Here is a 13,322-nt window from a genome sequence, read left to right as displayed (position 1 = left end):
AACTTTCAATATAATTTTTAGTATATAATCGTGTCACAGATTTTTTTTTTACATATTTTTTATATATTTTGAAATGAAAAATTACAGTGATGTTTACCTCTGACACATTGGTCGTTTTGCTGTCAGTAGGAACCAGCTTGTCAGCTGTTGGTGTTGGAGCTGTAGCCATAGTGTATGTCTCAGCACTATGTTTCTGTTTGGAGCGCAGCAGAGAAAGTAATATTTTGGTGGACAAGCCAGGTATATTGGGGTTATGCATGCTTACACTCCATGAGGAATAGACAGAAGTTGAATTTCTATGTGTAGATGGGGTGGGCTTTGTGTAATTCAGATAGCACCAGCTGACGGATGTAGTTGTATGCAAACTGGGGTAAGAGGGTTCCACAGATCTCTCAGGACTTGTTACCCTTGGAGTGTACCGGTGTCCTGCCTCTTTCCTTCCCTCCTCCTTTATGTTTTCAGTTTTCTGTTGGGTTAAGTCCTGCTTGCTAAACTTTTCAGTTTCTATTACTTCTCTTGGATCGTTGTCCCCCCCTGCTGTCTCCATGGTTAGCCTCTGCTTATTTTTTCCCTGACACACCTCCTGAGATTTCTTGTCACATTTGTTATCATCATCTTCATTGTCATCCTCTTCTTTTTCCTCCTCCTCCTCTTTCACCCGTTTTTGGTGCCGCTGTGCCTCTAAACTGAGTTCTAGACTACCTGCAGGTGACAGCATTCGCTTACTTCCTCCAGCAACGAGCTGCCCAGAGCAGTCATCAGATGAAGTTCCAGCTCCATGCTCAGGAAGCAGCGGCAAAGGAATATAGTTTTGGGGAATAGGTGAGGGAAGCCTAAGGTAAGATCTCTGAAGCTTGTCTTCCTCTAGCTTACCCATGACAACCATAGCTGTGCAGCAGACTGGATGTTGCGTTGTGGTTAAAATTTGTGAGATGGTTGTATACATGGCACTAGCATAGGTGGGAATTTGAGTCTGTAAGCGCACAGGCACAACAAGAGACACCACTGGCACAAGCTGTTGAAGGCAAGGAGCAATCACAGGATGGGGACTGTGGCGAATGGCTAGCTGCTGTTGTGAATGACCGGGACTATGCAAGGAGGAAGGTGATGACCTAGACTCCCTGAAAAGAGGCCCTGAGGGGACCTGAATAGTCAGACCACCTGGCATGGGAAAGCAAACATCCTGAGCAACATCACTTGATTGTAGTGGGAAAAAAGTGGTGAGTGGCTGAAGGGGTAGTCCAAGGTGTTCTACATACTCTATGGGTCTTGGATGTAGCAGAGGTGCCTCACTGTGAAGGAAAGCTTGCTGAAACATCTGGGTGGAAACAACCGCAGAAATTGCTGTAGTGACTGGGAGGAATCTTGTGAGCTGACTTGGAGAACAAAAATCAGGGTTTGCTTGTTGTAGGGGGAAAACGGCTGGTGGGAGGGCAAGAGGAGATTGAAAAAGCTGCAAGGTCTTCCCAATATGCTCCGAGCTAAGCCTAGAGGCCCTGCCTCCCATTCTATGCTCTGTGATTGTGAATGGAGGATGAACTGGGTAGGCTGAGACACCAGGTTTAGTAGATGGCTCCTCCTGGTCAGGCTCACCAAGGGTTCCGTGCTTCACCAAGAGACATTTCCTTCTCTCCTTCCAAGTAGCAGAAGTACGCTCTAGAGAGAGGGAGCCATAGTCAAATGACTTACTTCTTGTTTCTTCTACATGTGCATGGTGTGAAGGACTTGCAGATGCTTGTTCAGATGTTGAACGGCGCATTTCTTTGTGAGAATGATGGTGCTGATGGAGACTTGATGGAACGGTCAGCATGTGAGACCCTTGGGAGCTCCAGGTACCACTTTGCATCTCAGAATCTGGCCTTCCTGATTCTTCAAAGGATGCAGATCGACTGGAGGCATGGGCAACATTGCTCTCTTGGCTTGGACTATGTGGCAAGGATACTGACTCAAAGCTAGATTCTCCTGATGATTGGGTTGCCTCGGCCAAACGGAGGCGCTTCTTCTTTGGCGGCAGCTTCTCTGCAGGGAGCTGAGACAGACTTTGGCTACGCTGAGGCCACTGGAATTCCTCCACCTTCTCTGGTTCTTTTAAGATGTACGTGTTCAATGGATGAGAGACTGTCTCTGTATCTGGCTCCTCTGTAACCAGAATTTCTGGCACTTGAATGTTGGGTTGACGGATTAACCGTGATGTGAAGGTTGGTTTTGGCTCCTGTGATGGCTCATGCTCTGGCTCTGCTTCCTGATTTGCCATTGAGATGTTTTCCTGTTTTTCAAAGGATCTGGTATGCTGGATAACAGAAATTTCTTTCCATTGACTCCTCCCTTCTAGTTCACTCTGTGAAAGACCACAAGGTGCGCCCTGATTATCAATACTGCCTAGCATCAATGGAGGCTGGGAACTGAATGACACAGCTGTTGGACCTGGACTGGGAGGGTCTTCCTCAAGACTTTCCTCTTTTTTTTTCCTCTTGCGCACAGCCATGGCCATGGCTTTGAACTTGTAGCTCATAATCTGTGGCTGATTCTCAATAAAAGAACTGCCTTCCTCACACAGGCCGTGTGGAGATTTACTCATACATGCTAATCTGTGTTCTGCGTAAGAGTCATGCTTCTTCAAGCGAGCATCAGACATTTCACTCTCATAAAGGTGGAATTCCTTTTCTTGCTGTTTTCCTGATTCTGTTTCTTTCAAACTAGAAGAAGGATCTGCATTGTCTATAATGAGGTCCACCCCAACTGCCACCTCAATAGCAGGTTGGCGTCGTAACATTCGTTGATGTGGCCCAATCCTCATTTCAGCTGCTATGGCCTGCTGATCATCAAAAGAATGACTGAGATGAAAGTTGTGTGAAGGTGTATCTGAAGTATTACCCGAAGATGGCACTGATTGACTCCTATAGAGAAGAGCACTGGAGCTCTGACCAGCCAAAGTTTCTGTTTGAGCCAAGTATGAGCCAGGTAATTCACCAGCAAAACTACCAGGAATAAGTTGAACAGCAGAGCCACAAGAGCCTGGGGCATCCGCTTTAACACAGGGTTCTTTGGGTGAAGAGAACTTGACTGACTCAATGCTACTTCTTCTAGAGAGCGAGGAACGTCTTGGTTTGACACTATCAATTTCACTTGTATCCACCACAGCTTCATTTATAGTGATTAGATTGGTTATATGCTCAATGACTTGTGTCTTAGGAACAGGGAAAGGGATTGATTTTTCCTGTTGACCTGAAGATGACGATAATTGCAGTTGTTGATGTGGAATTCTTTGTTGTTGTCCTAATCGTCCATACTTTCCTAAAATTATCTCAGCATATGTTTTAGCACTGGCATTTGGCGGGCTCACTTGGGAGAGCTCAGCACTCCCAGAACTGGAAAAATAGCCAGATTCTGTGCTCCCCTTACTACCAGGACCCAGTGAGGATCGGGTTTCATCTGAAGATGTTCTGGGAGCTCGCTTCCTCTCGCTTAGCCTCATTGCTAGCCTTTGCTTGACTGCCTGTGAATCCTCAGTTTGGGGACTCTCTTCTATGAATGACAATTCCACTTTGCAACTTTTTTTCAGAGTTGGCCTACCATGTGAGGTAGATGGTTGGTGTTGCCCTGTCTCATCCTCAGAACCTGTACTCTCTCCTTCTGTACCCTCTTCTTGATCATCTCCCAATGCTCCACCTTCTGGCTCAGTAAAACTGGTCTCTTCACGACTCGAGGCCATGCCTGCTTTTATTCGATGCGCATGAGATTTGCGGTGTTTATACAGGTTGCTTTTGGTCTTGAAGGAGAAGCCACATGGAACACATGGATAGGGTCTCTCTCCTGTGTGGGATCGGATGTGTTTTTGGAGGACGCTAGGCTTTGCACAAGGACGGCCGCAGTATGTGCACACATATTTCCCTGGTTTTTGGGGTTTGCGTTCTCGTCTACATGGGGTGCCTTCCTGTACTTCAACACTAGGCAGAGATTGAGTTTGATGAACATTATGAATTTGGGGAGATGGTTCTTCCAGGGCAGTACAGCTGCTTCGTGAAGGACCAGGTACTTCTGAAAGCTGCCAAGATAACCCACTCGCCTGTGACTGATGCTGCTGCTTCTGCCTTTGGAGCATTTCAAAGCGTTTTGGCTGCCTGTGTTGAAGGCGGCCATGTGATCCATGGACAGATTGCGAGGTAGCTTGTTGCTGTAAATGAGGCAGCTGTGCTGCTAACAGAGACTCTGACAATGGCTGCTGTTGCCCACCAGACCGCTCCACATCGGTCGACTGCTTTTCCTCTGCCTCCATAGGATGTGGGGAGGAGGCCTCAAGGATGCTATGGGAATGCTACTTTGAGCAACAATCTGATAAACATCATTGCATCAATACTCTTCCGATAGGAAAAAGTCTTTACACTCGCTTTAGGGGGCTAATTGTATTATGCCATAATTAATGTAAGATACCGGATAGTGTCTTAACTGACAAAGCCATAATTAAGCAGTGTCAGTATGCAGCCGCCATAAATGTGAGTGCTGGTTGTGTGCTAAATGTCTCCTCTCCTGTTCACAAACAGGTTTGGTGAAATTCATCATTATGTGTCTTTTGGGCTGATGCCTGGCAATGGGGCTTGACAAAGAATGTCTCAAGATGCTTTTGAGGCACTTTCTCTGCTGACACGTGAATAATTATTCAAGACCTATTTGTCTCCCGTCTTCAGCTTGTCACATGTTAGAACTTCACTAGCCCTGCAGAGGCACAGAAACATAAAAGAAGTGGTTAGTTGTTATAATAAACAGTATTGAGTTAGCTACTGTATACAAAAATGCTAAGCTAAGCTACCAACTACTGCTACTAATTTTTAAACGATTTCTGAAAAGAGAGAATAATTTGCAAATCATATATCCATATTCCTGATTAAGGAAAGAATACTGGAGAAATACTTTTTTTTACAATATTCAAATGGACAATAAAACAAGCTACTTAATTGATGATAAAATCTTTGAAAGTAAAAAAAAACATGATTTTATAATAACAACAACAACAACAACACTCCCACCCTTACCACCTTGCGGTCACAAAATCTTTTAGAATTCTACTGAAATGTTAAAAACACAAAATCCAAACAACACAAATGAAAAACAATAAATTCTAAGCTCTGAGATTGATAGTCTGAACAAAGCAAAGTTCTAAGTGTAAAGTGATCCAAGCTGATGTAGAGCCAGTGGTTTCAAAATGATCTCATAAGCATAAACAAGGAAATTGCTAAATTTCATTGACCTATAGTATTTCTCTTTTAAACTTCCAAGCTGTTCCTTGCACACACAATATGAGACTGGACATCTAACCGTAGCTTCGTAAAAAGCGGTTGTGTCATCATTTCAGCAAAAACAAAAACAGGAATGAATAATAAGAAAAACAAAGATTAGAAGCTGATTTTGTCTATGTACATAAATCATACAAGAGACTATAAGACATCAGAAGTGCTAGGGAGGGACCATCTCTTAAGTGTACTTCATACTGAACACTGTGCTTAAAACTGGTCTAATTCCTTACTTGAGGGACAAAACACTTGCACCTTTAATCTATTAACATGATGTCTTGAAATGTACTCATAAATAGCATTGCCAGAGGGAGTTCAATAAGCAAATTAGACCATATTTTAGGCTACATTTTCAGATGGAAAACAAATTCATAAACAGTAGTTTGTATGGTTTATTTTTTAACATTCTGCGATTTCTTAGCACAAGAAAGAAATCGTCAGAAAACATGGTCTTTTTTAATATATATATATATATATATATATATATATATATATATATATATATATATATATATATATAAATAAATATAATTCGGCGTTTGAGTTTCTGATTAAACTGGCAAATATATTTTTCTAAAACAGTATTTGAGTCGTGTTGAGATCTTTTCCAGATAAAATATCTTCAAGTTTATCCCATCATTTTAAAAATTTTGTGAGATATATGCTTTAATGAGCTTGCCAATGAGGTAAAAAAACAACAAAAAACAACAACTTCATTCAATATATATTTATATTAGTAGCTTACACAATTTTACTTCCAGTAAATGTATCTAACAAAGTTGTATATATATTTTTTTTTTTAAACTACAGCTTCTTAGCTTTCATTTCTTGGTGTTCACTATGGAAAAGGCAGTGAGCAGAAAACAAAAAAACTGAAAAAACTTGACAGATTCTTGACTGAGTTTGCTTTCTTTAACAGCTGCTGCTGCTGGCTGAGTGATGCGCAACAATTTAATGAGCTTTCTCAGAGTAGAGGTAGGCTTTGGTTACACAGTGTTTTATCAACAGCAAGCAATTATTGAAGATACAACAACACTAAGACCTTCATCATTATCATGACATAGGTACATATTTGACTGCAAAAGGATTGAACCACAAATTTATAATGAACGCATCCGATTTGCACAGGTTTATTATTGTGATTGGGGCGTGCAGTGCATTATAGAATTACACTGCCTGATTGCTAGAATTTTCATCTGGATTGATACATACAGATGTAAACTAGAAGGGCACAGAGACAGACAAATGTAGACAGGAGAGGAGACAGTGTTGTTATCACTCCATAATGGATGTCCATACGTCAAATATCAGTGCGAGACACAGCCTAATGACCTCTGACACGGTACTGATGTGGCTCTTAAACAGAGTGATTAAGAGGGTTTCGGATGGGAAGAGCACTATGTGAATTATTCATTGCTGTCTATGCACAATGTAGTGGACTAGGAGATGCCCAGGCATTACAGCATTTTCAAGTAGTCTATAGGAAATACTGAAAGGAAGTTCACACAGGCTCACACACACACACACACACACACCTTGAATCACTCAGATCAGATTCGTCATATTTTCATAATTCATATAACTGAAAAAAAAATATTAATTTAGATTACTAATGATTAATTGAAATACAATTCAAGTTTATTTCTATAGTGCTTTTCACAATACATATTGTTTCAAAGCAGCTTTACATAAAACGGTTGTTTCAAATGTCTATATGGCAGTAATAAACAGCTATAATATGTTATGTGGTTAGTTAACATCATGTAATGAATGATCAATCCCACTTGCAAACTAAAATTGCAAATATATAGAAATGATCTGCATTAGAAAAGTGACCTAAAGTCAACAGGAACTGGCGATTTCCGACTTTATTCCATATCAGGAAATAAGTATTGTATTAATTGAATATTTGCTTGATTATGTATAATCTCACTTGAATCGTAATGATGATAATTGGCACAACAGACAGAGAATGATAATGAATCTGTGACATAAGAAAAAAAAAGTGGAAGTGAAGGGCTTGGACTGTGCTAGGCAGAAAAAAACAAAATACAAATGATGCTGGAACTTGAATATTGGAAATCCCCCAAAAAATTTGCACTACTTTTTGTAACAGGCTCATGTAACATCAAGAATAGAGAGAGAGAGAGAAAACAAAAACCAGACAGAGGTCAAGTGAAGAATGAACTGAAGGCACAAGGAGAATGTGACAAAAGATATTCTCTCGCTCCCTCTCTCTCTCTCTCTCTCAAACATATGGAGGAAGAGGGAGTATCGAACAGCTGGGACGTCCTCAAACTGACATACAGACCCTGCTGTACTGACACTTCACAACTTCCTGTTATGTAATTTACATTCATGAAAAAGTTAGTATAAAAATGAAGTAAAATAAGATAAAATAAAATGACTTTCACTTTTGCAATTAACTTTCACTTAAACAATGAGATGTATTATTTTCACTAGTCTAAGGGGCCGTTTACACAACACCGTTTTCAACCGTTTCAAACTTTTGATGCAAGTTGGCCACTCATTTACACGACAACTGCGTTTTGGGGGCCTGAATTTATTTTTTTATTTTTTTTGAAAATGGGTTTCAAAGTGCAGGCTTATAATACAATTACAATACCTATATTGTCCCCATGTAAACTACAAAAATGTGAAATTGCGAAAATGGAGATGTCATGCGCATGCATATTACATGTTCAGTCTATAGGCGCAGAGTTTTTCTTTACAAAGTGACATGTATAAAATGCATAATCCAGCATTTTTAATCATTTTTGTGGATCCCTGTCAACACGGATCGTTTTGACAATGTGGTTGTCTGTACGCGAAAAACAAAGGAAAAACGTTTCTGTCTTTAGTACATTGTTATAGACATGTAAACATACCCTAAGATAAAACACCAGTAAACAACCACCTACACTCTTAAAAATAAAGGTTCCAAAAGGGTGTTTTCACTGTGATGCAATAGAAGAACCTTTTTTTTTTTTTTTTGGGTTCCCCAAAGAACCAGAATTTTTCTTAAAAGAACCATTTTCTTTTTCTAAACGTGAAGAACATTTAAAAAAAAAATCTAAAGAACCTTTTATGGATTGAAAAGGTTCCGTGAATGTTAAAGGTTCTTCATTGAATCACAGATGCCAATAAAGAACCTTTATATTTAAAAGAGTAGCAACCAGCTAACAAATCCCTATAGCACACAACACACTACAATAATGATGGTTTTGGCCTGGCAGTCACCCGTCACATTTTAGTGACGGGTTAGATCAACCAAAAATGAAAATTCTGTCATTCACCCTCATATGTTGTATTAATATCAAACCCGTAAGACTTTTTTTAAATCGTCAAACACAAATAAAGATTTTTTATAAAATCTAAGAGATTTCTGTCCCTCCAATGACATTTTACACAACTAAGACTTCAACGCTTTAAAAAGTTCATAAAGAGATTGTAAAACTAATCCATATGAACTGAGAGGATTAGTCAAGTTTTGTTCTGAAGAGACAGATTTGCTTTAATTTACAGATTTAATTTAGGCTTTTATTCACATATAAACCTATATAAACGCACACAGCAGATACGGTAAATGGAAGCTCGAGCAAGTTCGCTTTACGTGTGAGAACCAATGAGGTTCAATCTCATGTTGGGCAGCAAGTTTTGAGCTTAAGAAGAACCAATGAGGTCTGTACTCGCGCATCAAGCAAACTTATGGTTGAGCTATTGTTTATGTTTACTGATCAATGTTGAACCAATGAACCAATGAGGTTCAATCTCATGTTGGGCAGCAAGTTTTGAGCTTAAGAAGAACCAATGAGGTCTGTACTCGCGCATCAAGCAAACTTATGGTTGAGCTATTGTTTATGTTTACTGATCAATGTTTATATGCAAATAAAGCCTAAATTCAATCTGGTTACCATACAAAGGGAAAATTTGGACTAAACCTCTCTATTCATATGGATTCATACGATCTCTTTATGAACCTTTTGAAGCGACAAAGAGGTAGTTGCGTGGACTGTCAATGGAGGGACCGAAATTTCTCCGATTTCTTTAAAATATCTTAATTTATGTTTAAAAAAAAGTCTTGCGGGTTCGGAATGACACGAGGGAGAGTAGACGATGAATTTTTTATTTAATTTTTTTTTTTGGGTGAACTAACCCTTTAAAGTGTAGTTAGTATTAATCTTGAACAAATGTTTAAACAGAAAATGGCTCTGAAATTCAAGGAAAATTTTTAATTTAGGTTTGGTTTCGCTTTCAAAATTTGCTGACATGGTAATCTGATCTGAATCATGTATCATGGATGAACCAGTAAACCAGCCCTCGTTTGCAAGTCTCACACACTGCGCAGAGAATGTAAAATGAGTGTGCTTGAGTATATGAAATAACAAAAACGTCGAGCCATCTCTTAGAATAGCCCACAGAAGCTTATAGACAGGAGTGGAAAAACACATTTTAAAGCTCTCCCATCTTTTCGCCTTTTTTTTCTCTGCCTCCTGCTGTCCTAGTGACAACTCGCCAGATTTGATAACAGAAATGTCACCTTGTTCGTCGTATGTTAATTGCACCACCAAGAATGATATAAATATCTCCCGACTGGATGAGGTCGGCTCGGTTCTAGTGGTTTCCAGGTGAGCTGACCCTGCTGCTGTGAAAAAAATAGGTTCTTTAATGGAGTTGAGAGTAGATTCAAGGACTCTAGAGGCCACATGGCAGCTTGTCAAGACTGTAGTAAATAAGGAGACCAAGGAGCTAATTTTGTCTAATGCTTGTATAATTACAATACAAAATTGATGGCAGTGTTCTGGCTTTTAAGTGATAATAATAATCCAATCATTCTGTATAAGAAATATTATTCATTGTCTTCATCATGTCAGGTCCATTAAAATGGTATTTTTTTATTATTAGTTGAGCAGAATGACGGATAAAGAGTTTGTGCTTCTCTTTCCAGCTTTACTCTTGGCAACCTGGCTCCGGTTCCCATGGAGACAGTCCTACAGCTAGCCGCGGCAGATGGAGGGTGAGCTGGAGGTCTAAATTTGTCCCCCAGCATCCTATCTGAGTGTAGTGGCACGCCGGCAAGAGGAAGTAGATAAACAGGCTGACCTCCGCACGCCAGTGGCAGCATCTCATGACCCCACGTGTCCCCTTGCTGAGACCTCAACATGTTCATCAAAGACAAACCGGAGGAGGCGGTGCCGCTGGCCCATGCAGCCAGAAGGCCCCTCCTGAATGTCACGCCGCAGGAGTCATAGGCACACCTCACCACCCCGCCTGTACTGGCACAAACATCAACATTCAGCAAAGATCATGGGGGGAAAGACATCACGACCCCTCTGAACCGTGCTGGTTATCGTCCCTGTCCAACACACAGGAAACATACCTTCCTTGCGAAGGGATAATCACTAGTGACTTGCTCAATTATGTGCCAGAAACAGCTATATTTACAGAGCAATGGGCAGCTGATATGAATATCATTTGCTTATGCAAAACAGTCAGCTAACGCAATCTATTTATGTAGTCGACTGTAAAAGCATAGAATTACACCTTGTGACTGTTCTCAGAACAAGGACCTCACATGGATGTCCACATGCCCACACCCTGTCGCAGGCCTGCTGTCTGTTGGCTCGGGGAAGTTTGTGCTTGTGTGGAAACTGTGATTGAATTACCACAAAAAAAGTGTTCGCTCTAAATCTGAACAAAGGCATGAGCTTTCCAATTTTGTGTCCAAAATCAAAGCTGAATTTGGATAAAGGAGTAGAACAAATGAATTATGATAATGATTTAAGATAATAAAAAAAGAGAAAAGGAACAAATGCATTAATAGCTATGTAATAATAATAAAAAAATAATAATAATAATAATATATATATATATATATATATATATATATATATATATATATATATATATATATATATATATATATATATATATATATATATATATATATATATATATATATATATATATATATATATATATATATATATATATATATATATATATATATATATATATTATTATGCGGATACTGTACAGTACTGTTCAAATGTTTTTTTTTATGTTTTTGTTTAAATATTTTTATTCAGCAAGGACACATTAAATTGCTCAAAAGTGACAGTAAAGCCATCAAAGTATCTTGACAAAAAATTTATCAGTTTCCACAAAAACATTAAGCAGCAAAACTGTTTTCAACATTGATAATAATAAGAAATGATTCTTGAGCATCAAATCATAATATAATGATTTCTGGAGGATCATGTGACACTAAAGAAAAATTCAGTTTTGCCATCACAGGAATAAATTACATTTTAAAATGTATTAAAATAGAAAACAGTTGTAATAAAATGTTCACAATATTTATGTTTTATTTTGCTCAAATAAATGCAGCCTTCACGAGCATGTGAGACTTTTAAAAAACCTTACAGACTCCAAACTTTTGAATGATAGAGTACATAGCCTATATGGTGGTATTTTAAATTAGCCTATCTGTTCAGTTTTTATAGTTTCACAGCCCTCCATCCCTTATATATATTTCAAAGCAGCTACTTTTAAATGCCAGGGAAGGATACAAGCCCAAGTCATGTCACATTCATTAATATAGCGCTTTATACATTTCAGACTGTTTTAAAGCAGCTCCACAGTAATCAACAAGAAAATAGTATTAATGTTGCAACAGAGCCTTAAAATTTGGGGATACACTTATCTGAAACTATGCATCACAAGAAAGACCACTTATAAATCACTAACCCCCCCGAATAACTCCATGAACTATTTGGTTTACCTCACAGATGTTCAGATGCTTACAGACAGACTTGTGAACGGGAGTTCAAGAGGCTCTTTGTGTTTACTTTGATTAAGGAGCAACCAGGGCAAATCAGGTCAGCAGGTCTTCAGTTTCACCAGCCCAAGGTGCTTGTTTCTGAGCAGGTATGCGTATCAGCAAAAAAGCACAAGCTGCTGGATATGTTTTTTTTGTTGTTGTTGTTGTTGTTTTTGTTTAGCCTCACCACATTTAGAACAGAAATGAACAATTTTAAATAAATAGTTTAAACCAAATATTTAAAATTCTGTGAATATGTACTAACATTTTAAACTACAAATACGGTTTTCCTGATGCTTTCAAGCTTCAAAAATGTATGTAAAGGCACTTTAAAAGTATCATAAAAGTTCTATTCAATTCAATTCAAGTTTTTTTGTATAGCACTTCTCATAACACATATTGTTTGAAAAGCAGTTTCACAGATAATACGTTTTAATGTTACTTGTGCACTTCCAGATCTTCTGAAATCCAGATAGCTTTGTATGAAGAACAAACCAAAAATGTTGTTATTATTAACAGTCTTGACATCTGTCCTAGCATTTATTCGGTGCATTCATAAAAGATCAAAAGAGATGTCTGATTCATGAATCATTCAGTCTAAATGGCTCATTCACAAATTGGATTGATATGGCTCAGGCTCACCGACTGGTATGGACTGATATGGCTATGACTTCAGAAGACTTGAAACAGTACAGAAGTCATATGGACCACTTTTATCATACCTTTATTGTGATTTTAATCCTTTTTAAAGCTTAATTGCACATTCCTTGCAATTGTATACAAAAATTGTCTACAAAAGATCTAATTTTTCATTCTATATGTAAGAAAGAGAGTCATGCCAGTTTAGAACAACTGAGTAAATAAAGAATTTTCATTTTTAGAAGAACTACTTCTTTAAAAAGATTGGTAAAAAATGAGATAAAAATTGTAATCAAAATAATCAAAATAAAAAAAAAGATAATAAAAAAATACTAAATGACACATGCCTACTTCAAGCGTACTGCTAAACACGGCCACTCATGGCTTCCATAGTAACACGAGACAAAGAATGAGAAAGATGAGCTGTGCGAGTTTCATTCATTTACATTCACAGAGGAACAAGTGGAACGGCTCAGTCTTCCAAGCCACCCACAACATCGTGTTCACGGGCCCGTCAATCACCTCACCCTTCAGGCTTTCATAGCACAGGGCTGATAGGAAAATTCCGCCCA

The 13,322-nt window shown here is 38.7% G+C and overlaps 1 protein-coding gene across 2 annotated transcripts in view; it reads right to left on the bottom strand.

Annotated features, from left to right (window-relative positions):
* hivep3b (HIVEP zinc finger 3b) overlaps positions 1-13,322 on the bottom strand; it is a 63,030-nt gene that overhangs the window by 8,857 nt on the left and 40,851 nt on the right. For both annotated transcript variants that reach the window (XM_079894981.1, XM_079894982.1), the window contains exon 2: positions 98-4,713. In XM_079894981.1, coding sequence (XP_079751107.1) covers positions 98-4,276 — 4,179 coding nt within the window. In that variant the 5' untranslated portion in view covers positions 4,277-4,713. The remainder of the gene's footprint in view (positions 1-97; positions 4,714-13,322) is intronic.

Source organism: Squalius cephalus (genome assembly GCF_949319135.1).
Source record: "Squalius cephalus genome assembly, chromosome: 15".
Classification (NCBI taxonomy): Eukaryota; Metazoa; Chordata; class Actinopteri; order Cypriniformes; family Leuciscidae; genus Squalius; species Squalius cephalus.
This window is presented reverse-complemented; position numbering and strand designations above follow the sequence as displayed.